The sequence below is a fragment of the Vitis riparia genome, chromosome 5 (assembly GCF_004353265.1).
Source record: "Vitis riparia cultivar Riparia Gloire de Montpellier isolate 1030 chromosome 5, EGFV_Vit.rip_1.0, whole genome shotgun sequence".
Classification (NCBI taxonomy): Eukaryota; Viridiplantae; Streptophyta; class Magnoliopsida; order Vitales; family Vitaceae; genus Vitis; species Vitis riparia.
In genome coordinates, this window is record NC_048435.1 from 115,182 (window position 1) to 138,287 (window position 23,106).

At 34.5% G+C, this 23,106-nt stretch overlaps 3 protein-coding genes across 3 annotated transcripts; 1 reads left to right on the forward strand and 2 right to left on the reverse strand.

Annotated features, from left to right (window-relative positions):
* Positions 1-1,367: 1,367 nt before the first annotated feature.
* LOC117914420 lies at positions 1,368-3,017 on the reverse strand. The gene has a single exon (XM_034829768.1). It carries the CDS (start codon positions 3,015-3,017, stop codon positions 1,740-1,742), a length of 1,278 nt encoding a protein of 425 aa, XP_034685659.1. The 3' UTR covers positions 1,368-1,739.
* Positions 3,018-6,215: 3,198 nt separating this feature from the next.
* LOC117913848 (bidirectional sugar transporter SWEET17) lies at positions 6,216-9,027 on the reverse strand. Its single transcript, XM_034828922.1, has 6 exons — positions 8,786-9,027; positions 8,661-8,697; positions 8,349-8,559; positions 8,109-8,270; positions 7,255-7,374; positions 6,216-6,790 (listed from the first exon to the last, which is right to left on the reverse strand). Exons 1-6 carry the CDS (start codon positions 8,817-8,819, stop codon positions 6,653-6,655), a joined length of 702 nt encoding a protein of 233 aa, XP_034684813.1. The 5' UTR covers positions 8,820-9,027; the 3' UTR covers positions 6,216-6,652.
* Positions 9,028-19,660: 10,633 nt separating this feature from the next.
* Positions 19,661-20,964, forward strand: LOC117914170. Its single transcript, XM_034829395.1, has 2 exons — positions 19,661-20,209; positions 20,530-20,964. The coding sequence occupies exons 1-2, from the start codon at positions 19,756-19,758 to the stop codon at positions 20,562-20,564; spliced, it is 489 nt and encodes a 162-aa protein (XP_034685286.1). The 5' UTR covers positions 19,661-19,755; the 3' UTR covers positions 20,565-20,964.
* Positions 20,965-23,106: the final 2,142 nt, after the last annotated feature.

Here is a 23,106-nt window from a genome sequence, read left to right on the forward strand (position 1 = left end):
AAGCTTTTTTAAAAACTTTTCTTCAGCCGTTGGGAGCTCATCCTTGTCTAGATGAAAAATACCACAAATGATTTTCTTCCATTTTAACCAGAATGATAAAAGTGAAGTATAAATGTTTCATACAAAACCATAGCTTTTCTTAATAGTTAATACATGTTTGAATTCAAAAGGATAATTCTAAGGTTGTTCGTTGGCCTTTCTACTGTAGCTTGGCATAAGGCTAGGCGGGCTCGACTTGAGAAGAGCTCCATGACAGGTGTTCGGATCGGATATGATAGTTTGATTAGGGTCTTCAATCCAACCCAATAAAAAGAAGTGCTATGCCCAAAAAATACAAAATGAAAGAAAGGGAGGTCATGTCAATAGGCTGTCTAGATCCGTCGAATTAAGTAAGTATGATCCAAAAACTGCCAACCCTACCTGTGGCTGTGGGACACATCCCCGACCATGGCCTATTGACTAACACCTGAGACGACCCCCAGTGGCAGTCCTAGCGCAAAAGTTCTCACGTCGCTTGAAAAGTCGAAATTGTGTAACCAGTGCCACCCCAACTCGACGCGGATATATGCTAATAAGGTAATTGTTGGCCCAACCGTGGTTAAGACGATAAAGACTGCATAAAAACATCCAATCCCCAATAGAAGAATGGCATGTTCGTCTCTCACGCCAATTCCCTCATCTTCCTACTTCCCATTGGGGTTTGGTGTGGAGGGCGAGCCACAAACAATTTCGTTTGTTGATTCCAAATTGACTTGACTCATAAGGGACTTCACCCTACTTCCTTTGCACGTAAGAATTGGTCCCAATGGACTCACCCCTGTCAAGTCTCAACCACCTGCCTCAAACTCTCTGCCTCTTTAAATGCCACTTTGCCTACCGTATAGCTATTTAACAATTAAAATGAATTTTTTGTTAAAGCTCCAGCCTCCATGTGATAATCACAGAAGCGATGCAGTGCAACTGCAAGTGGCACCACGACCCTTAAACTCAAGTTGGACAAAAAAGTACCACTATATGAACATGAACCTGGTGATGTTAATTATTATTTGTTATAACTTATTTCCGATACCCTTGTAAAAATGACCTTAGTTATTTGAATTAGTTTAGATTGCAAGAAACCTTTTTTAGGTTATTAAATAATTAAAATCAATAGGAAAAATTAGTTGTGATATAATTTGTTATCAAATTGACCAAAATAGAGGTTCCATTATTAAATTATACTAATATATTATTTTTAGTCAAATAAGTCCAAGACCAAATTGTCCACAAGGAATTGGACATGGACAATACACTGCTTGCTTCAGATGATCCAGTGTGTTGTGTACTAACAAACATGTGCAGACATGTGACCCGAGCTCCTCCAAACATATTGAAATTAAACACCTCTTTACCATTTGTCATAAACACCAACATACAAACTTACAATAAATAATAAACATTACAAAGAATACAGAGAAACAGAATGAGAGATGGCAGCCTAGCACACTGTGGATCCAATAGAAAAAAGAACCCAGAAATTCACAAAGAAGATGATGATGATAACAGTAATAGGTCAAGATTATTTCTATTTTCTTCATCTCTAACCTGCAGGTTGCAGTCCACACCCCATCTAAAGGTGAAGACCAGACCACGGAATTCTACATCTAAAATGAAGGAAAAGGAACCAGAAAATGTGTGCCATCACTGATGAAACGTGGAGGAAAAAGAGTGATATTGAGTAAAAAGTGTAATAACATGTATTAGCCTCTCACAGCCAGCAAAGAAGGAATAGCAGCCAAGTTGGGTTTATTGGGTGCAATGTCTCTCTTCCCTGCATCTTTGTATTCAACTTTGGACGATGATGGCTTGCTCAGGGCTCTCATGGGACTGGCGAATGCCCAGCCCCAGCTTTTGCTTCGGCCGTGAGACAGAGGTCCCAGCGCCGCCGCTGCGGTGGATTTGCCGTTCACGTTGTCTTCAACCGTGGATGACATCCAGTATGACGATGAGGATGAGGAAGAGGAGGATGAAGTCATGATGAACCCACCAAAGATGCCACCGCATTTTACCCTCTCCTTGATGCATTGGTGGTCAGGGCCACCTGGAGCGCCGCCACGGTGGGCGCCGGAGGACTTCGGCTTGCCTTCCCTCTGGGACTCGACTCTTCTGAGAGTGCAGTCGCCGAACCCAGTAGAGATTCTCTCAAAGAAGTCACCCGAGAAGCTCCTGCTTCCACACCCCACAGATCTGGATCTCGAGACCTTGCGTCCGAACGATGACGATGACGCGGTTGCATGGCTGTTGGGACTCTCAGATTCGTCCACAAACTCTTCCTTCTTCGCCAAAGACGATGATCCCAGACCCTTATCTTTGGGTTTGTGGGAGAGCGAGGCCTGTGTTTGTGTTATTGCCGCTGCGAGCTTGGACTCCCTTGGAGTGACAGCACTCCCAACAGCCTTGTCCATTTTCCGAGTGGCAGTTGATTTGGGGAGGTAAAGAAAAGACCAAAACCCTCTCTTTTGCGGGCTGTAGTCGTTGGCATCCTCAGACTCAACCAAAAAGTGGCCACGCCTAGGAGTTGTAGTGGACTTGCTCCTCTTGAGAACGATCCCAACAGCATCCGAACCCATCACCTCCTTCTTTTTCTTCTTCTTTTGAGCTAACAGAAAAGGGATCCGGGCCCGCCTCGAATAATTTCCATGATAATGACAATCTTTAGAGGCGCTATAAGATGATGACGAAGACGTAGGCCGCACAGAGAGTGAAGTAGACGATGCACCACCACCACCACCTCCACCTCCACCTCCAACCCCAACCCCAACCCCAACCCCACCACCACCAATCTCAGATCTAAAAGAAGGCGACGAAGAAGAGGAAGAAGGGAAAATAGCATTAGGAAAAGAGGAAGAAACCAGCTTCCCTAGCTTCTCCTGCAGGCAAAAAGCACAGATCCCACCTGGGTTGTTCCTGTACGGATGGTCACTGCACTGCATTCCCTCCCCCACATCATCCTCCCCCCCTCCCCTCACACCCTCCATCACCCACCCCACTTCACAAGCCTCACCCCTCCTTCACAACCTCACACAACATTCATCCCACAAACACCCAAAACTCCAAATCCGAATCCAAACCCAGAATTCACAAAGGGAAGAAGAAGGAGGAGGAGGAGGTAAATGAACACAAGCAAACAAAGAAAAGCTCAAAAAAAGAGCGCTGGTGCAGATGGTCAGAGCGAAGCGGGAGTAATTGAATGGAGAAATGTGGCATTCAAGTAAAAGAGTGTCAAGGTGGGGGTCTTGGGGGGGAGAGTCCCCAGGAGCACGTGCAACCCTGACTTTCTTATATATTTTATTGTAGAATAAGACAATCCCCTACTGCCTAATAGCCCACTAGTCCCCCTAAACTCCCTCTCAACTCTCAAATGCCCCCACCCACCCACCTTATGACTGTAATGATGCTGTGATTTGAATAAAAGCACATGGACCTCTCTCTCCATAGCCCATATGTATATATATATCTACGACCACCATTACTCTTCTCAAATCCGACGATGTTTCAGTGTCCAACCTTACACCCGGTTAGGTTTTGATGATGGGGTTTGTTGTCTTCATCAAGAAAAATTATACCAAGTATCATTATTTGTTTTCTATATTATTGTATCAACGAGTGTGTGTGTGGCTCTCCTTGGTGAGGTTTTCCCATCTTGCTACTTTAATAATTATTTCTGTTTTTTTTTAAGCCCTCTGTGAAAGACTGTGCTCCTTGGACCTTGATTGAGATTTGAATTGATGTTTTTAATGTCCAGGATCGAAGCCCCCCATCCCATAACTTTTTTTTTTTTTCTTTTACCAAAACTTCATAATCACTCCATCACAATAAAATAATAATATAATTCACCATACGTCTTTCCATGACACATATGTCCTTGAACAAATGCAGTTAAAAGATTAAATAACCTCTTCTAAAAATTAAGTTATAAAAACATATGAATTTAAATTTAGATCATTAAAAGTGTAACATGAGATTTGATCCCCCCACACTGTCTAACAGGCGTTTATAAAAAAAAATAAAAAAAAATGTATGATCTCTCATTGAAGAAGGGAAGAAATATGAGGCCAAAATATACCAATGTATAAAAGGAGTACAAATCACACATATCATGATTGATGCTACCGAGTACCGAATCGATAAGATGACCCAAGGGCCAAGCTGATCAAAATCTTAGAAATATAAAGTGAGGGCTGAGGGGAAGTGACTCTAGGTAGTGAAATTAAATTAGTAGGGCCCATGATGGTAGGAGCTTTTTTTAATTTCAAACCTACATGTGATAGCACCTCAAATTCAATCCTTTAATATAAAGCCTATCTGCATGTCCAGTTAGGACTTTTAAGTTTGGTCCATCTCCCAATTATTTCTTTCCTTGAATTTTGCAGCACAAAAGTTCACGCACCATCAACTCCTCCCCTGCCGTCCGATCTCGATCGGGTCGTTCCTATTTTCTTTTCCTTTTCCTTTTTTTTTTTTTTTAAGAAAGAAAAGGGTAGATTCAGATCTTATCCTGCCCCCTGGAGCGAGGTACTGTCACATCAGCCGTTGGATCATGGGACCCGCACTCTTGTTTGTGCTCTTTTTAAAATGATTTTGCCACCTGGTAAGCCTGGTACATTTTAGTTGGATTGCTCCTTGTTGAATCTAACTTGCGCTGGGTGCGATTGGGTTCGTGTTCTGGAACCATATGATCTTGGGCCCTGGGGTACAATCTGGTGCGGTGTCCCCATCCCGGCTCCGTGTCGACTCAGCAGTTAGCCCACTAGACCGTACCATCCTAGCCTTTAGTATTCCAGAATCTAAGATTAAAAAGAATAATAACAATCAACCCTACACGCCCCTCGAAAGTCCAAACTAAATATGAAAATAATCTTCTGATGGCAGGAAATCATATTCAAAAGGTAAGGTCCTATATTTGAAAGATGGAGGTTTCTTTTAATTTAAAACAAAACCACGTCTTAAAGATGTGGTTGCAATTCAAATTTACAAACTACATTTATATAATTACAAGGCACACGTATTATTTATATCACTAACTTATTTTTATTTAAAATTATATAATAAATATACAAAAGTTATATACTTTAAATTAAAAAAAAAGTTGATTTCATTCCTCTCTTTTTTTTTTTTTTTTTATGTTTGATTAAATGTATTTTTATTTTTATTAATTTGAAATTTTATCAAATTTTTTTCTTATTTTAAGTAAGAGATGATACGAATAAAATTAACAAATAAAAATAAATAAAAGAGAAGTATTTAATAAAATTTCAAGTCAACAAAATGACCCGTGATTATATATATATTACAATCATTCATAATATTTAAATTAAAACAAAACAAAATAATAAAATGTTGTTAATGTGAATTAAAACCGCAACCTCTAAATTTTGAATTAAAATCCTATCTTCTAAATTTGAATTTAAAGCTCATCTTCTAAATATAGTTTCTTTTGAATGCGATTTTTTAACCAAAATCTCATCTCCTATCATTTCTATTTTAAATTGAACCTCATCTTCTAAATGTGGTTTTTAATCTTAAGGTCTATTCTTCCTTTTTATGAAACCACAAACCAGATTTTAATATATACATCTTATATGACCTATATATGGCATGATATATGACTAGCCCACTATTTTGGTAGTAAGTTTCAAAGTATGTCTATATTTGATGAGACACTTGTTTTTTTTAAATATATCATAAAGGTCATTTTTTTTCTCTCTTTTATCAATTCCCATCCATCTCCATTGTTTTGGTTACGAAGGGACGATGAGGGAGTGAAAACTGAAATTTTGATAAAAAACAATTTAATTCAATTGAATTGATTCAATTTTTAACAATCATGAAAATTGGTTTGATTTAGTTAGTTCAGTTCTTGTGATTTCTTTGTCTTTGAATCAATAAAAATCTAATGAAACTAACATTTTAAGAACTTGATATTGGATGAGTATTTTTATATTTATACATTTTTTTTTACAGGTTTTGATAGAATTAATTTTATATTTTTTAAAATTAATTTCGTACCTGAATTGACTTATATCCAACTAATGATGGAAAAATCAAATCAAAGTAAAACTTTGGTTTGATTTGATTTTTATATGATTAAAAGGTTGCTTTGATTTTGACGATGCCCCTTAGAAAGAACTAAAGCTGAAGAAGGTAAATATGAGAAAATAGAGATGAAAGGCAAATGGGACTAAATCCAGGGATCAAATTTCAAATGCTTTTCAATGTTTACAAAAACATATATAAGAAATTACGAGCTGAAAATAGATAAAAGTGGGATATTAAAATGATTGATTATTGCTTTTCCTACAAAGCCCAAAGGCCCATTAGGATACCCCCAACCCTTTTCGAAATTTAGTCCATTGGGCTGAATCAAAACCCACTTCTCATATCTAAAATCCACAATACATGTCATCCATGACAAAACCGGAGAACTCAGAAAATTGAAGTCTACAAACACCTTACCACAACAAAATATAACATATCTTCTTCACTCTCATTTTTCCGTAGCAGTTTACTGGTATGAAGTGTGATGAAATCATTTTCCCTTCTTTTTTCTTTTGTTTGTTCTTCTTCCTAATACTTGTGAAAATGTTATCAGAGAGTACTCTATCCTAAGTGCTCAGCTGGAAGATGCGATGAGGTGCTCTTCTTGCGACCCATCTTCTATGGAAAATTTGTTGGATGGTTTTGAGTTTCTGTAAAGTGCATACAGCACTAACTGGGCAGTTCCAAGCACAAGCCCCGTCCCGTTCGGTACCTAAATTAAACCAGAGTAGTAATATATCACAAGTGTGAAACATATTTACTTTTCCATGTCCTTTTAGAAAAATTGAAAGATGATCACATGTTGTTAGGAAAATCATACGTATTGCAGTACTACTCTTCAAAGTCATAATTTTCGATAGAAGATTTGCAATATCTAAGTATTGCTCATCGTGGGTGTACGTTCGGGTCAATGTCCATTATGATGGCAGGGAACGTACTTATCAATAGGGCTTATATAACGTACACGGTATACCCCTGGGCCCTGGGCCCTGGGCATGACTAGGGCACTATTTTTCTATAAATTAAATTGAAACAAATCAGAACGACTAAAATTAACATGGTTTATGATGGTGAAAGCTATGTTAATTTTGAGGAAATTAAACGATGAAGTGATCATTATTGAGGTGGGTGGTGGTGGTGTTCATGATCAAATTAATGTAACAAGTAACAACTTACAGCGAGGAAGTAATCCCGGACAAGCACAGCGTAGATGGTCCAAATCCCTCCATTCAAGAAAAGGAAAAATGAGAGAAAGAATGGCATGAACTCCACGCTCTTGGTTGTCACCACTGTTTTCTGAACATGATTTGGACAAGCATATATATTTAGCATTAATCCCTCACCATATACAAGCTGCATCTGCTACAATCCTATTCATCATCTTTTGTCCAAATCTGAGTAAATAAAGAAATTTATTTTGAATCAAAGGTAAGATGCATGCTGAGGGTTTTGGATTGACAAAAGGCCATCCATTGCAAGTGAGCAGATGTAACTTTGGCTTCAACCCCCTCTCTCCCTCATTTCCCTATGCAACTACTGTATTAAAGTACATTAATGGCATGTGCCCGCCCTCCCTCCACATCAGAAAACCCTATTCTATTAGTATGGATCATGGACCACACATAGCTGGATAGGTTATCTCCTGGAATATACCAAGAGTCGCTTCCAAATCCCTACAACCATCCTTACACCAAGTTGAAGTGTCCCACTGCACAGTAACCTGCCTTGTTGGAATGAAGAGGAGGATGAAAGTCTACGAGTAAATAAAAATTATAATGATAAACTGAGACTACTTTTCAGAGGAAATGATTCATGTTAGCTAATTATTTGTTAAGTTTTGGTTGAAGACTAAATTACACCCTATATGCTTGCAAGGTTTCGTTTTAATTGGATCAGAAGATCATCCAGTTCATTGCTCCCAAATCAAAACTGGATCACCCCATCGAAATCACTGTGTCGTTAATTCCCAATTACCAAAGAAAAATCTCAGTTACTGCAAATATAGATGATGAGCAAGCAGTAATTCTCACCATGGCAGCTAGAGGCGAGCCGTACATTACAATGTTGAGGCCGGAACATATGAACCCTAGTGCATCAATCCGCGTATCTCCTTGCAATGCCAAGCGAGTCACTAGAATTGCTGCAGCTAGAAACCCCACATCCAAGAGGCTGACCAGAGCGACGGTTTTGGCCTGTAATTCGTAACAAATCAGCCATGGAAGGAGGCGGTAAGCCACAAAGTGTGATGGTGAAAATTCAGATGAAGTTACCCTCATTTTTGCCGGTGCGTATATGAGGAATAAGGTAACATAGGCAGCTTCAACAACCACACCAAAACCATTAACAGTGGCTACAAGTATTTCCCCGGGCTTGATAATTCCATAGTAAGTCCACAAGGATGAGTTCAACAAAGTGCAAACGTAGGGAAGGCTCTCAAAGTCCTGGGTCGATCGGTGCTTTACTATTCGCCAAAACGTTCCACTGCAATTTCATCATAAGATAGGAGTTGATCATCAACTGATGTTTAATGTTTAGTACAGAACGAGAAGAATCAAGCTGTGTCAAAGCATGAAAGAACTTACATGGGAGCTAGAAACACCAGCACTGAGATGATGTTACCTGCAACAAGGAAAACCCTATGATCAGTTCCCTATCCATTTCTTTGCATGAATGCATTGCTGTGTACAGATCTACAACGGTCCCTCACCTATTACTCCAACGAAGAAACTCAAGCTTTCCATGTCCGAAATGAAGATGCAGTTAGTGGGAAGTTGTGGTTTGGTGCCTTTGTGAGGGAGGGAAAGAAAGAGAAGGTGGGAAGAATTCTTATTTCTTTGTGCCAGTTTTCCCTGTATTGTTGCCTTTTAATTTAATGAAGTAGCTCATAACCCTATGTTTTTTATTATTCTACAGCAAATGGGTTGGATTTTTTATGATGAGACCTCCTTTATGGCGTTGGATATCTTGATAGTTGATTCTTTTCCACAAATAAATGACGAAGATTAATGACTGAATTATTCCGACTGCACTGACATGGCTAAATCATTTGGGTTATATTTTCTTAGTTTAAGTTTCAAAATAAAATAAAATAAATCCGTTGCAGAGGCAATCAAGCATGTCATAGAAGTGGATTGAAAAATAATTTAATTTTAAAAAGAAGAAAGAAAAAGAAAGAAAGAAAAAAAAAGAGTAGAGTGGAGGAATTGGAAATTTGGGGTCTGGAAAAATGGAGAACCAATGGTACGAAATGGACATGATGATGAGTTGGGCTGGATCGCCCTATTCTCACCTACTCAACAAAATAAACAGGGGTGTGAATCACGTTTGGACCCACTTGCTGCCATCCCATGTTTTCCTCTGTCTTTTTTAAAGTTGAACTCTTCTTAAAGAAGAAAAAAAAAATCAATTTTTCTGTCAAGTTGATAAAAACAATGATGTAGGTTCCACCCCAATAATGTCCAATCAAGTGGAGGGAACGTGACAAAAACAAATGAAAGCGAATGGGAATGGGAGGCATGCCAAAATTTTAAAAGTATATAACATAAAAAACTTAAATCTTAATGGGGAATTTAAAAAAAAAAAAAAAAAGTTATAGCATTTATGTTTCGCTTTTACTAGTGCTGTGACTTTGACAGAGACAAATTCCGCTTAATTATTGATTCGACAAGAACTGGCCCAAAAAAATAAAAATCCCCTCAAATATATTATATATGTTTGTATCCTTGACCACACCCACTGGTGGGGTACCTTTTCCATTTATTTTACTTTATTTTTTGCGATTTCGAGGTGAGGAGGTCCCACAAGTGGGCTGTTAAAACTTAAAGACAGTGAAGGCCTACCTGTCCCGGCCCCTCATTCTTTCATATAATTGGAAGTTCAATGGTCATGTCTGAAATGACCACCATCCACGTGTTTCCATCACCCCCCAAGAAAGATGGATTTTTTATTTAAATAATAGTATTTCTAAACATATTTGAAAGAAAAATAAACTATTTTTTTTTATATAAAAAAAAAATCCTTTTCGAAATTCGACATTATGCCTTAATATAAATATAATCTATAAACCTATAATAAAATTAATTTTAATATATATGTAAAAGACCCTGCACAGATTCAGTGTTTGTGCCCTTCATGTGGCTACCTCAACGGCTCAACTCATCCAAAGGGACACATTCACTGTCGGTGTTATGTGACTTATGGGGTCGTCTCAAAATATTCCACATATTTTTAACATTTTTATTAGAAAAAAATGTAAGATATTTTTAATATTCTATTAAAATATTTCTAATTTAAAATAATAATATGGCAAGAAGGACCACTCATATTTGAATATTCTCCTTTATATATATTACATAAAAATTTAAATACTTAGGTATGAATATGATCGTATAAACTTCATTTTGTGATATATATATATATATATATATATATATATATATATATATATATATATATATATATATATATATTTAATGTTATTATAATATATTATCATTATTTTCTTAAATATTTCAATTTAATATATTTTATTATTTATAGAAAATTTATCCAAAATTTTTATTTCTTTTAATCCAACTTTTTATGTTTACAAAAAATTTATATGCAATTTTTCTTTCATATTTCAATAAATCCAAACCCTTCTAATTTCCATCAAAATCAGAATAAAATTTCAACACTTTAGATGTGTTTCTAATATATTTTTGTAAGAGCTATTTAAAACTATTATAATGATTTCTAAAATTTAATTAAGATAATTCACATATTAATTTCTTTTACTAATTCTAAATTCAAATCATATTTTTTGAAAAACCAAAAAAGAAAAATGGAGCATTTAAGTTCCGTTTGAGAATGTTTTCAACAACAGTTTTTAAGAACCTAAAATATAAAATGTTTTTATTTTTGTTTAAAAATATTTTTAGACATATTTTAAAAATAATTTGCATATGTAATGATTTACTTTTAATCCTATTTTGTATACTTATTTTTAAATTAACCCTTAAAAGATTCATGAAAACAATTAAAAATAATTTAAAAATACTTTTTGAAAACATTTTGTTTAAAATATAAAATTATTATTATTATTTTTATCATCAAACATATTTTTTTATATTTTTTATTGCAAAGAATAAAAAACTAGTTTTAAAAATAATTATCAAATAGGATTTTAAGTTCCCAAAACAATTTTTAAAAATTATTTCAAATGTTTTGTAGAATAAAATTTATTTAAAAATATAAAATATTGTTAATCTATTCTTTATGTTTTGAGATATAATTTAAAAATAACTTTTATGTTTAATATTTTATTTTTAATTTGTTGTTCATATTTGTATAATTATTTTTTTAAAATAATTGAAAACATTATTTTATTTTATTTTATTTAGATTGTACTTGTAAGGTAAGCCAACATCGCGTGGGCTTGTTCGATCCATTCTCCACAAATATCAACATTTGAATCAAAACGTAACTATATATAATTAGAGGTTTGAGGTACATTTGTGCACATGCATGTGTTGCCTTATAAGATACTAAGACTAAAAAATGAAGCTTTAAAATATATACAAATATTTTTTTTAAATAACCCTAAAAACACTTCTTTCTTTTTTCTTTTTTATTTTATTTTATTTTATTTATTTATTTTTATTTTTATTTTACATGGGTGTCTTGGATCCATTCTCCACAAATATCAATATTTGAATTTAATATTTATGTTTGAGCCTTTGAGGTTTGATGTACATGTACGGAAATCTATAATTTTGCATATTTGTACACATGGATGTGTTGAACCGCGAGAACGTGTGACGAGAGAGATTGCATATGTGAAAGCTCTAAGGATGCGAGACTAAGAATTTGAGCCTCGTTTGATTTCCAAGAAAGAAAATGATTGTTTTAGAGTTACTAATAATTTGAAAGAAAAGAGAAATGTGTACAATCTATAGTTTCACCAATGTCTTTACAATTTTCTAAATTTTGGATTCAAGTTTTCTTTCATTTTTTCTTTTCATTTCCTTTTTCAGATGAATTTGAGCCTTGTTTGGTTTCCAAGAAAGAAAATGATTGTTTTAGAGTTACTAAGAATTTGAAAGGACAGAGAAATATGGACAATTTATAGTTTCGGTTTCTGGTTTTTTTCTTTTCTTTGCTATGTTTTTTCTTTTCTTTTCATGAATTGACTTTTGTTTTGGTTGCCGAGAAAGGGAAGGAACTGAGAACAGTAAAAATTGTTGAAGATTTAGGACGAATTTAAAAGGAAAGAGGAATTTGGAAGTTTTTAGTCTCGGATTCAGGTTTTGATTTTTGTATCACAAAAGGGTATGTCTTTCTCGGTTATTAGAAAATCTTTTCCAGTTGAATTTGGTCAACGAGTCAAGTTTCTTTGAAAGTGAGCATTAGGTTTCTTTGAAACTTGATTTTTTTAAAAGATAATATACCTGTAAACTAGGCTTGAAGTAGTAGTCTATAAGAATCTTTTAAGTAAATAATTTAGCGGAGTTATGTCACAAAAGGTGGTTTTCTTTGTAAACTAAACAATTTTTGTAGTTGAATTCTGAGTCCACTTTCTTTAAAAAAAGGAATGTAAATTTGAATTAGTGTTTGGTTCTTGTTTGGAACCTGATTCATTTCCAAATGATAATAGGCAGACAAAAAAAAACCTTGTATGTTTTGAGATCCAAGTCAAATTAAGTGTCATGCAAATTTTAATCTTGCCTAGGCGAGATTATCTATGCTTACCAGAGAAACAAAAATAATTCTCAAACTATTCTTGGAGAAATCTCTTCTAAAAACTCTCTGGTCAGGTTGGAGTTCAAAACATATCGACATCATATATAAGAGTAGAATTGAAGCTAAAACAAGAACTTTGAATGCATGTTTTGCACCCTTTGTGTGGCTTTGCCTTATTATATTGTTCTATACATCATGTATACTTAAAAAAAAAAAAATTGTTTTGCATTTTTTTTCTTAGGGGCCTTTTTATGCAATTTTATTTTCCTATCATAAGAAAGTTGATTAGAGTTTTTGTAAGTTATTTTTCCTAATATTTTTGCTTTACTCAATACTTTTCATGATTTGAATGGAGTTTCTTACTTTTTTGTGTGAGACTTGGACTCATCAATATCTCATAGTTCAAAATGGAGCCTTTCGCAAAGGTAGAAGAAGCACCTTCAACACTAATGATGGAGTTACTTTAAGAAACATGACTTTCATTCCTATAAAAATGCCTAAGACATTTCATTTTTTTTACCAACACAAAAACCCATGTTTAATTGATTTCTTAAGGAGTTGTATCTTTTAAATAAATTTTATACACAAACAACACTTGATCTTAAGATCAACTCAAGTAATCTATGTTTAAGAAAAAGGATGCGAGAGTTACTAAGAATTTGAAAGGAAAGAGAAATGTGGACAATCTCTAGTTTTGCCAACGCCTTTACAATTCTTTAAATTTTGGATTCAGGTCTTCTTTCCTTTTTTTCTTTTCATTTTTTTTCATTTTCTTTTTTTTCAGATGAATTTGAGCCTTGTTTGGTTTCCAAGAAAGAAAATGATTGTTTTAGAGTTACTAAGAATTTGAAAGGAAAGAGAAATGTGGACAATCTATAGTTTCGTCAACGTCTTTACAGTTCTCTAAATTTTGGATTCAGGTTTTCTTTCCTTTTTTTCTTTTTTCCGATGAATTTGAGCATTGTTTGGTTTCCAAGAAAGAAAATGATTGTTTTAGAGTTACTAAGAATTTGAAAGGAAAGAGAAATGTGGACAATCTATAGTTTCGCCAACGCCTTTACAATTCTCTAAATTTTGGATTCAGGTATTCTTTCTTTTTTTTTTTTTTCCGATGAATTTAAGCCTTGTTTGGTTTCCAAGAAAGAAAATGATTGTTTTAGAGTTACTAAGAATTTGAAAGGAAAGAGAAATGTGGACAATCTATAGTTTCGGTTTTTGGTTTTTTTCTTTTCTTTTCATGAATTGACTCTTGTTTTGGTTGTCGAGAAATGGAAGGAACTGAGAACAATAAAAATTGTTGAAGATTTAGGACGAATTTGAAAGGAAAGAGGAATTTGGAAGTTCTTAGTCTCGGATTCAGGTTTTGATTTCTGTATCACAAAAGGGTATGTCTTTCTCGGTTATTAGAAAATCTTTTCTAGTTGAATTTGGTCAACGAGTCAAGTTTCTTTGAAAGTGAGCATTAGGTTTCTTTGAAACTTGATTTCTTTAAAAGATAATATACCTGTAAACTAGGCTTGAAGTAGTAGTCTGTAAGAATCTTTTAAGTAAATAATTTAGTGGAATTATGTCACAAAAGGTGGCTTTCTTTGTAAATTAGAGAATTTTTGTAGTTGAATTCTGAGTCCACTTTCTTTAAAAAAAAGGAAAGTAAATTTGAATCAGTGTTTGGTTCTTGTTTGGAAACTTATTCATTTCCAAAAGATAATAGGCAGACAAAAAAAAACCTTGTATGTTTTGAGATCCAAGCCAAATTAAGTGTCATGCAAATTTTAATCTTGCCCAGGCGAGATTATCACTATGCTTACTAGAGAAACAAAAATGATTCTTAAACTGTTCTTGGAGAAATCTTTTCTAAAAACTCTCTGGTCAGGTTGGAGTTCAAAACATATCGACACCATATATAAGAGTAGAATTGAAGCTAAAACAAGAACTTTGAATGCATGTTTTTCACCCTTTGTGCGGCTTTGCCTTATTATATTGTTCTATACATCATGTATACTTAAAAAAATAAAAAAAATAAAATTGTTTTGCATTTTTTTTCTTAGGGGCCTTTTTATGCAATTTTATTTTCCTATCACAAGAAAGTTGATTAGAGTTTTTGTGAGTTATTTTTCGTCATAATTTCATTGTAATACAAATAAGAAAATTTGAGATTTTTCCTAATATTTTTGCTTTACTCAATATTTTTCATGATTTGAATGGAGTTTCTTACTTTTTTGTGTGAGACTTGGACTCATCAATATCTCATAGTTCAAAATGGAGCCTTTCGCAAAGGTAGAAGAAGCACCTTCAACACTAATGATGGAGTTACTTTAAGAAACATGACTTTCATTCCTATAAAAATGCCTAAGACATTTCATTTTTTTTTACCAACACAAAAACCCATGTTTAATTGATTTCTTAAGGAGTTGTATCTTTTAAATAAATTGTATACACAAACAACACTTGATCTTAAGATCAACTCAAGTAATCTATGTCTAAGAAAAGGATGCGAGAGTTACTAAGAATTTGAAAGGAAAGAGAAATGTGGACAATCTACAGTTTCGCCAACGCCTTTACAGTTCTTTAAATTTTGGATTCGGGTCTTCTTTCCCTTTTTTCTTTTCATTTCTTTTCATTTTCTTTTTTCAGATGAATTTGAGTCTTGTTTGGTTTCCAAGAAAGAAAATGATTGTTTTAGAGTTACTAAGAATTTAAAAGGAAAGAGAAATGTGGACAATGTATAGTTTCGCTAACGCCTTTACAGTTCTCTAAATTTTGGATTCAAGTCTTCTTTCATTTTTTCTTTTCATTTATTTTTTTCTTTTTTTAGATGAATTTGAGTCTTGTTTGGTTTCCAAGAAAGAAAATGATTGTTTTAGAGTTACTAAGAATTTGAAAGGAAAGAGAAATGTGGACAATCTATAGTTTCGATTTCTATTTTTTTTTTTCTTTGCTGTGTTTTTTTCTTTTCTTTTCATGAATTGACTCTTGTTTTGGTTGCCGAGAAAGGGAAGAAACTAAGAACAATAAAAATTGTTGAAGATTTAGGACGAATTTGAAAGGAAAGAGGAATCTGGAAGTTCTTAGTCTCGGATTTAGGTTTTGATTTTTGTATCATAAAAGGGTATGTCTTTCTCGGTTATTAGAAAATCTTTTCCAGTTGAATTTGGTCAATGAGTCAAGTTTCTTTGAAAGTGAGCATTGGGTTTCTTTGAAACTTGATTTCTTTAAATTATAATATACATGTAAACTAGGATTGAAGTAGTAGTCTGTAAGAATCTTTTAAGTAAATAATTTAGTGGAGTTATGTCACAAAAGGTGGCTTTCTTTGTAAATTAGAGAATTTTTGTAGTTGAATTTTGAGTCCATAAAAAAAGGAAAGTAAATTTGAATTAGTGTTTGGTTCTTGTTTGGAACCTGATTCATTTCCAAAAGATAATAAGCAGACCAAAAAAACCTTGTATGTTTTGAGATCCAAGCCAAATTAAGTGTCATGCAAATTTTAATCTTGCCCAGGCGAGATCATCACTATGCTTACCAGAGAAACAAAAATGATTCTCAAACTGTGCTTGGAGAAATCTCTTCTAAAAACTCCTTGGTCAGGTTGGAGTTCAAAACATATCGACACCATATATAAGAGTAGAATTGAAGCTAAAACAAGAACTTTGAATGCATGTTTTTCACCCTTTGTGTGGCTTTGCCTTATTATATTGTTCTATACATCATGTAAATTAGAAAATTTATCCAAAATTTTTATTTCTTTTAATCCAGCTTTTTATGTTTAGAAAAAATTCATATGCATTTTTTCTTTCATATTTCAATAAATCCAAACCCTTCTAATTTCCATCAAAATCAGAATAAAATTTCAACACTTTAGATGTGTTTCTAATATATTTTTGTAAGAGCTATTTAAAAACTATTATAATGATTTCTAAAATTTATTTAAGATAATTCACATATTAATTTCTTTTACTAATTCTAAATTCAAATCATATTTTTTGAAAAAACAAAAAAGAAAAATGGAGCATTTAAGTTCCGTTTGAGAATGTTTTCAAGAACAGTTTTTAAGAACCTAAAATATGAAATGTTTTTATTTTTGTTTAAAAATATTTTTAGACATATTTTAAAAATAATTTGTATATGTAATGATTTACTTTTAATCGTATTTTGTATACTTATTTTTAAATTAACCCTTAAAAGATTCATGAAAACAATTAAAAATAATTTAAAAGTACTTTTTGAAAACATTTTGTTTAAAATATAAAATTATTATTATTATTTTATTATCAAACATATTTTTTTTTTATATTTTTTATTGCAAAGAATAAAAAACTAGTTTTAAAAATAATTATCAAATAGGATTTTATGTTCCCAAAACAATTTTTAAAAATTATTTCAAATGTTTTGTAGAATAAAAATTTATTTAAAAATATAAAATATTGTTAATCTATTCTTTATGTTTTGAGATATAATTTAAAAATAATTTTTATGTTTAATATTTTATTTTTAATTTGTTGTTCATATTTGTATAGTTATCTTTTTAAAACAATTGAAAACATTATTTTATTTAGATTGTACTTGTAAGGTAAGCCAAGATTGTACTTGTAAGGTAAGCCAACATCGCGTGGGCTTGTTAGATGCATTCTCCACAAATATCAATATTTGAATCAAAACGTAACTATATGTAATTAGAGGTTTGAGGTACATGCTCCAAAGTATATAATTAGACATATTTGTGCACATGCATGTGTTGACCTGCTAATATACTAAGATTAAAAAATGAAGCTTTAAAATATATATACAAATATTTTTTTAAAATAACCCTAAAAACACTTCTTTTTTTTTTTTTTTTTTTTCGTGGGTGTCTTGAATCCATTCTCCACAAATATCAATATTTGAATTCAATATTTTTGTTTGAGCCTTTGAGGTTTGATGTACATGTACGAAAATCTATAATTAGGCATATTTGTACACATGAATGTCTTGAGCTGCGAGAACGTGTGATGAAAGAGATTGCATATGTGAAAGCTCTGAGGATGAGAGACTAAAAAGGTAAAAATTGAACCTTCAATTAGAGGAACATCTCCCAACAATTTTTTTTTAAAAATAAAAAATAAAAAAACAAAAGAGTAAAGTACAGCTGCACAAGTAACATGTCACCTCTGAAAAAATTAAATTATAAGTCCAAGGGCAGCGTGAAAATTCGTTAGCTTAATGGTAGCTACTTTTGTGTATGAATCAGAAATGGCCGACACATCTGGCCGAAACTCTCGGAAAAAAAAGTCTATCCATGTCACAATCATAAATGAACTTTGATAAATAGAATAATAAAATAACAGTAGTTATTAAAAAAAAAACATATATATATATACATTGATATTGATATTGATATTAATATCATTTCCCTAAAATAAATAAGGTCATGGCACCCCTAAATTATGAATGTTATGATGAAAATTTTAAAAAATTGTTAGATATTTTCATCTTTTGGGTGGATAGGTGTATGGTTCTGCAGGACTCTCCCGCTGTCCTGTGTCACCGCTCACCAGCAGATCCATCAAACGTCTATGGGAAATCATTCTCGTTGATGTTACACTCCTTGTCTGCTCTGTACCCCACTCTCTTAAAACCTATGGCACATTCTTTACCAATACAAGCAGCAACACCTAAGCAACTTGGGGATTGCTCATTTTTTTACTGATACATGTTCACTCACTCTAACCAACAGAAATAAAGAAAATAATAATTATAATCATAATAATAATAATAATAATGGAGCCCAATTAGACCATTGGATGCTATCGCCCTAGTCTATCCCAACTTTGGCTGTTTTGGCAGAGGCAGCATACGGAATCTGAACATAAATAAAAGAAAATATCAACTTTAACTGTTGGAAATCAAGCCCACGTCGCCTTCCATCCTGTGCGTTCCTCCCCATATTTAGCATCCTCTGTTTACTTCCCTAAATTAGTGAAATATACTGCCTTTATTATAATTGATTTAGGAGTAATTCTAGCAAGGTAGTTTATTCACTTTCCATGTAAGAGTTTATTCTCTTTCCATGTAATAGTTTATTCACTTTCCATGTAAGAGTTTATTCTCTTTCCATGTAAGGGAAATTCCGTCCGGTGATAGTATACCAGTCCGGAATTGTCTCATATCTGTAGGCTATTTATTTATGCTTTCTTTCATTGTAATAAGAGTATCATAGAATGAATTGAGTCTATGTTCCTCCATAGTTAGTCTTCAAATTCTTCATGGTATCAGAGCAGGTTTAATCCTGTCTCATCGTCTTCATCTTTAGTCAGTTTTTTTTTCTACTCAATTCTATTCTTCTAGGTTATGCCTAAATACGGTCCAGCCTTTGGAATGGCTACCAACTCATCGTCCTCTACTTCTGATATCATCATCTCATCGTCTTCATCCTCTCATCAAATGGAAACCTCTCATCTGCCAATCACAGCCCATAAACTGAATGGGCAAAATTATTTGCAATGGTCTCAATCCATATTAATGTTTATACGGGGAAAGGAGAAAGATGACTACATCACCGGAGCTTCGGCGGCACCAGAAACCACAGCATCAACCTACAAGAAGTGGATAGCAGAAAATAATATGGTCATGTCCTGGCTAGTCAACTCTATGACCCCTGACATTGGTGAAAATTTTCTGTCATTTGATACTGCCAAAGAAATCTGGGACATTGCAAAAGAAACTTTCTCAGACAAGGAAAACACATCTGAAATCATCCAGATTGAAGGCATCCTCCACGATTTGCGTCAAGGAAACCTTACGGTAACTGAATATTTCAATACTCTTACTCGTCTATGGCGTCAACTTGATACGTTTGAGGTTCATAACTGGAATTATGTTACAGATGGTTTGTTGTATAAAAAGATTGTCGAAGGGAAACGTGTGTTTAAATTTTTGTTAGGTTTGAACAAAAATCTTGATGAAATCAGAGGAAGAATCATGGGAGTAAAACCTCTACCTAGCCTCAGAGAGGCATTCTCTGAAGTGCGTCGTGAAGAAAGTCGGAAAAATCTCATGATGGGATCCCATCAACAACTGAATATGGCAGAAAGCTCGGCTCTTAAGACTCAATTCGCTCCTTTTGACAACCGTCAAAAAATTAAAGGAGGTAGACCTTGGTGTGATCATTGCAGAAAGCCGGGACACTCAAGAGAAACTTGCTGGAAGATTCATGGAAAGCCAGTAGATTGGAAGCCACGTCAACCACTTGAGAAAGAAGGACGAGGCAATCATGTGGCTACCGATGAACAATCGCCACAACCTGAAGCTAGCCCTTTTAATAAGGAGCAAATGGAGATGCTTCAGAAACTACTGTCTCCTCTTTTGTCAGTACAGTCACAAACTGGCTCATCTTCCAACCAGCTCATTGGTTCCGGAACCTTGGCTCACAAAGGTAATTTTTTGAGTGCCTTTACTGTTGGTAAGAAACGTAAAAAACCTTGGATCGTGGACTCAGGAGCATCTGATCATATGACGGGAGATGCGACAATTTTTGATACATATAGCTCATGTCCAAATAATTTAACAGTCCGAATAGCAGATGGTTCACTATCAAAGGTTGCCGGAACAGGTTCAGTTGTGCTATCAAGGGATCTTACTCTCAACTCTGTTCTCCTTGTTCCTAACTTGGACTGTAATCTATTGTCAATTAGTAAACTCACTAAGGAAAAGAGGTGTATTACTAATTTTTCCTCCACTCACTATGAATTTCAGGATTTGGATTCGGGGAAGACGATTGGCAATGCTGAGGAATGCTCTGGACTCTACATCCTTAAGGAGCTCCATGATCCACAAGAACAACCTCAAATGGCAGTTGGTAGTAATTCTTTTTCGGTTTCATGTCAAAATAACGATAGTGCAATTATGTTGTGGCACTATCGCTTAGGTCATCCAAATGTTATGTATCTCAAGCATTTATTTCCTTCATTATTTCATAAAAATCCAAAATCCTTTGAGTGCGAAATCTGTCAATTATCAAAGCAAGTCCGGTCTCATTTTCCCATTCAACCCTATAAAGAGTCTAGTCCATTCTCAATGATTCATAGCGATATCTGGGGTCCGTCAAGAATAAAAGATGTAACTGGTACTAGGTGGTTTGTCTCATTCATAGATGATCACACTAGATTAACTTGGGTATTTCTCATGAAAGAAAAATCTGAAACGAGTCAAATTTTCAAAAATTTTAAAAATATGATTCAGACCCAATTCCAGTCAAAAATACAAATTCTAAAGTCTGATAATGCTAGGGATTATTTCAACTCCATTCTAGGAGAATTTCTAGCACAAGAAGGGATAGTTCACTTAAGTTCATGTGTTGATACCCCACAACAAAACGGAATCGCTGAAAGGAAAAATAGGCATTTGTTAGAGGTGGCTAGATCACTAATGTTCTCCATGAATGTTCCAAAATTATTCTGGGGGCAAGCTGTCCTTACGGCAGCCTACCTCATCAATAGGATGCCGTCTAGGGTACTAAAATTCCAAACACCTTGTCAAACACTCCTAAAATCCTTTCCGACTACTCGTCTCATCTCCACCGTCCCACCCAAAATTTTCGGGTGCTCTGTTTTTGTTCATATCAATCAACAACATCGAAGTAAACTTGATCCTAGGTCACTCAAGTGCATCTTTCTTAGGTATTCTTCAAATCAAAAAGGGTATAAGTGTTACTCTCCGGTCACAAGAAAATTCTACAATTCAATGGATGTCACATTTTTTGAAACCCAGCCTTACTATCCCAAAAACGATATTCAGGGGGAGAATTCAACTCAGGAATATCAATTTTGGGATCTTGAGTCATTCAGTGAGCCACCCATCATCACTGAAAATCACATTCCTCCAGAGTCATTTAATCAGCCCGAGTCCATTGTTGACTTGTGGGATAAGGAGCACATCCAAGAGGAAACGGAGGAAGGAGCACTTTCTCAACAAACCCATGAGGCTGAACCGGGTCCTAATCCAAGCAAACTTCCAGGTAACAATGCTCCTGATGGTACTATTGATTCCGAGTTAGAAAATGATATTCTTAATATGCCCATAGCTTGGAGGAAAGGAATTCGATCATGCACTCAACATCCCATTGGAAATTTTATTTCTTATGATAAGCTATCACCTACGTTTCGTGCATTCACTTCTAGCATCACAGAGATACAAGTTCCTCGGAATATTCAGGAAGCTTTCAAGTATCCTAAGTGGAAGGCGGCAGTCGATGAGGAAGTTCGGGCGCTGGAAAAGAATGGTACGTGGGAAATTACTGACCTCCCAAGAGGTAAGAAACCAGTTGGGTGTAAGTGGATTTTCACAGTAAAGTACAAGGCAGATGGTAATGTGGACAGGTATAAGGCTCGGTTGGTTGCCAAAGGATTCACCCAATCCTATGGCATTGACTATCAAGAAACTTTTGCTCCAGTTGCCAAGCTCAATACTGTTCGTGTACTTTTATCCTTGGCAGTTAATCTCGATTGGTCACTTCACCAACTTGATGTGAAGAATGCCTTCCTCAATGGTGACTTAGAGGAAGAAGTTTACATGGACATTCCTGCTGGACTTGAGACGACATCAAAATTCAACAAGGTTTGCAGACTCCGAAAATCCTTGTATGGTCTCAAACAATCTCTCAGGGCCTGGTTTGAACGGTTCACTAAGGTAGTGAAAGGGTACGGATTCGTTCAATGTCAATCTGATCACACATTATTTGTGAAACACTTCCCAGAAGGGAAGCTGGCAATTATCATTGTATATGTGGACGACATAATTTTGACAGGTGATCATGAAGAGAAAATTGACTTACTTAAAAAATTACTGACAAAGGAATTTGAGATCAAGGATCTTGGAAACCTCAAGTACTTTCTCGGAATGGAGATTGCTAGGTCAAAGAAAGGTATAGCAGTCTCACAACGCAAATACGTTCTGGACTTATTGAATGAAACAGGAATGCTAGGATGCAAGCCGGCAGAAACACCTATGGATACAACTGTCAAACTGGAAGAAAGTGATGGAAGTACGCCAGTTGATAAAAGAAGATATCAATGTCTTGTGGGGAAACTCATCTATCTTTCTCATACAAGGCCAGACATCGGCTTCTCCGTTAGTGTGGTAAGTCAATTCATGAATAATCCAACCGAAAAACACATGACTGTTGTGATCAGAATATTGAGGTACCTCAAGATGACACCAGGAAAGGGTCTCTTCTTTCAAAGAACAACAAAGAAAGATATTGAGATTTTTTCAGATGCAGATTGGGCAGGTTCAGTGACTGATCGGAGATCAACTTCAGGCTATTGTTCATTT

Bases quoted from the DNA above. Each gene is read 5' to 3' on its own strand.
- LOC117914170 (XM_034829395.1), top strand. From the start codon at position 19,756: ATGGGAGTAAAACCTCTACCTAGCCTCAGAGAGGCATTCTCTGAAGTG. The intron at 20,210-20,529 runs GTAATTTTTTGA...TATGAATTTCAG, and splicing joins CGGAACCTTGGCTCACAAAG to GATTTGGATTCGGGGAAGAC.
- LOC117913848 (XM_034828922.1), bottom strand. From the start codon at position 8,819: ATGGAAAGCTTGAGTTTCTTCGTTGGAGTAATAG. The intron at 8,698-8,785 runs GTGAGGGACCGT...TCCTTGTTGCAG, and splicing joins TTTCTTCGTTGGAGTAATAG to GTAACATCATCTCAGTGCTG. The intron at 8,271-8,348 runs GTAACTTCATCT...TACGAATTACAG, and splicing joins ACGCACCGGCAAAAATGAGG to GCCAAAACCGTCGCTCTGGT.
- LOC117914420 (XM_034829768.1), bottom strand. From the start codon at position 3,017: ATGGAGGGTGTGAGGGGAGGGGGGGAGGATGATGTGGGGGAGGGAATG.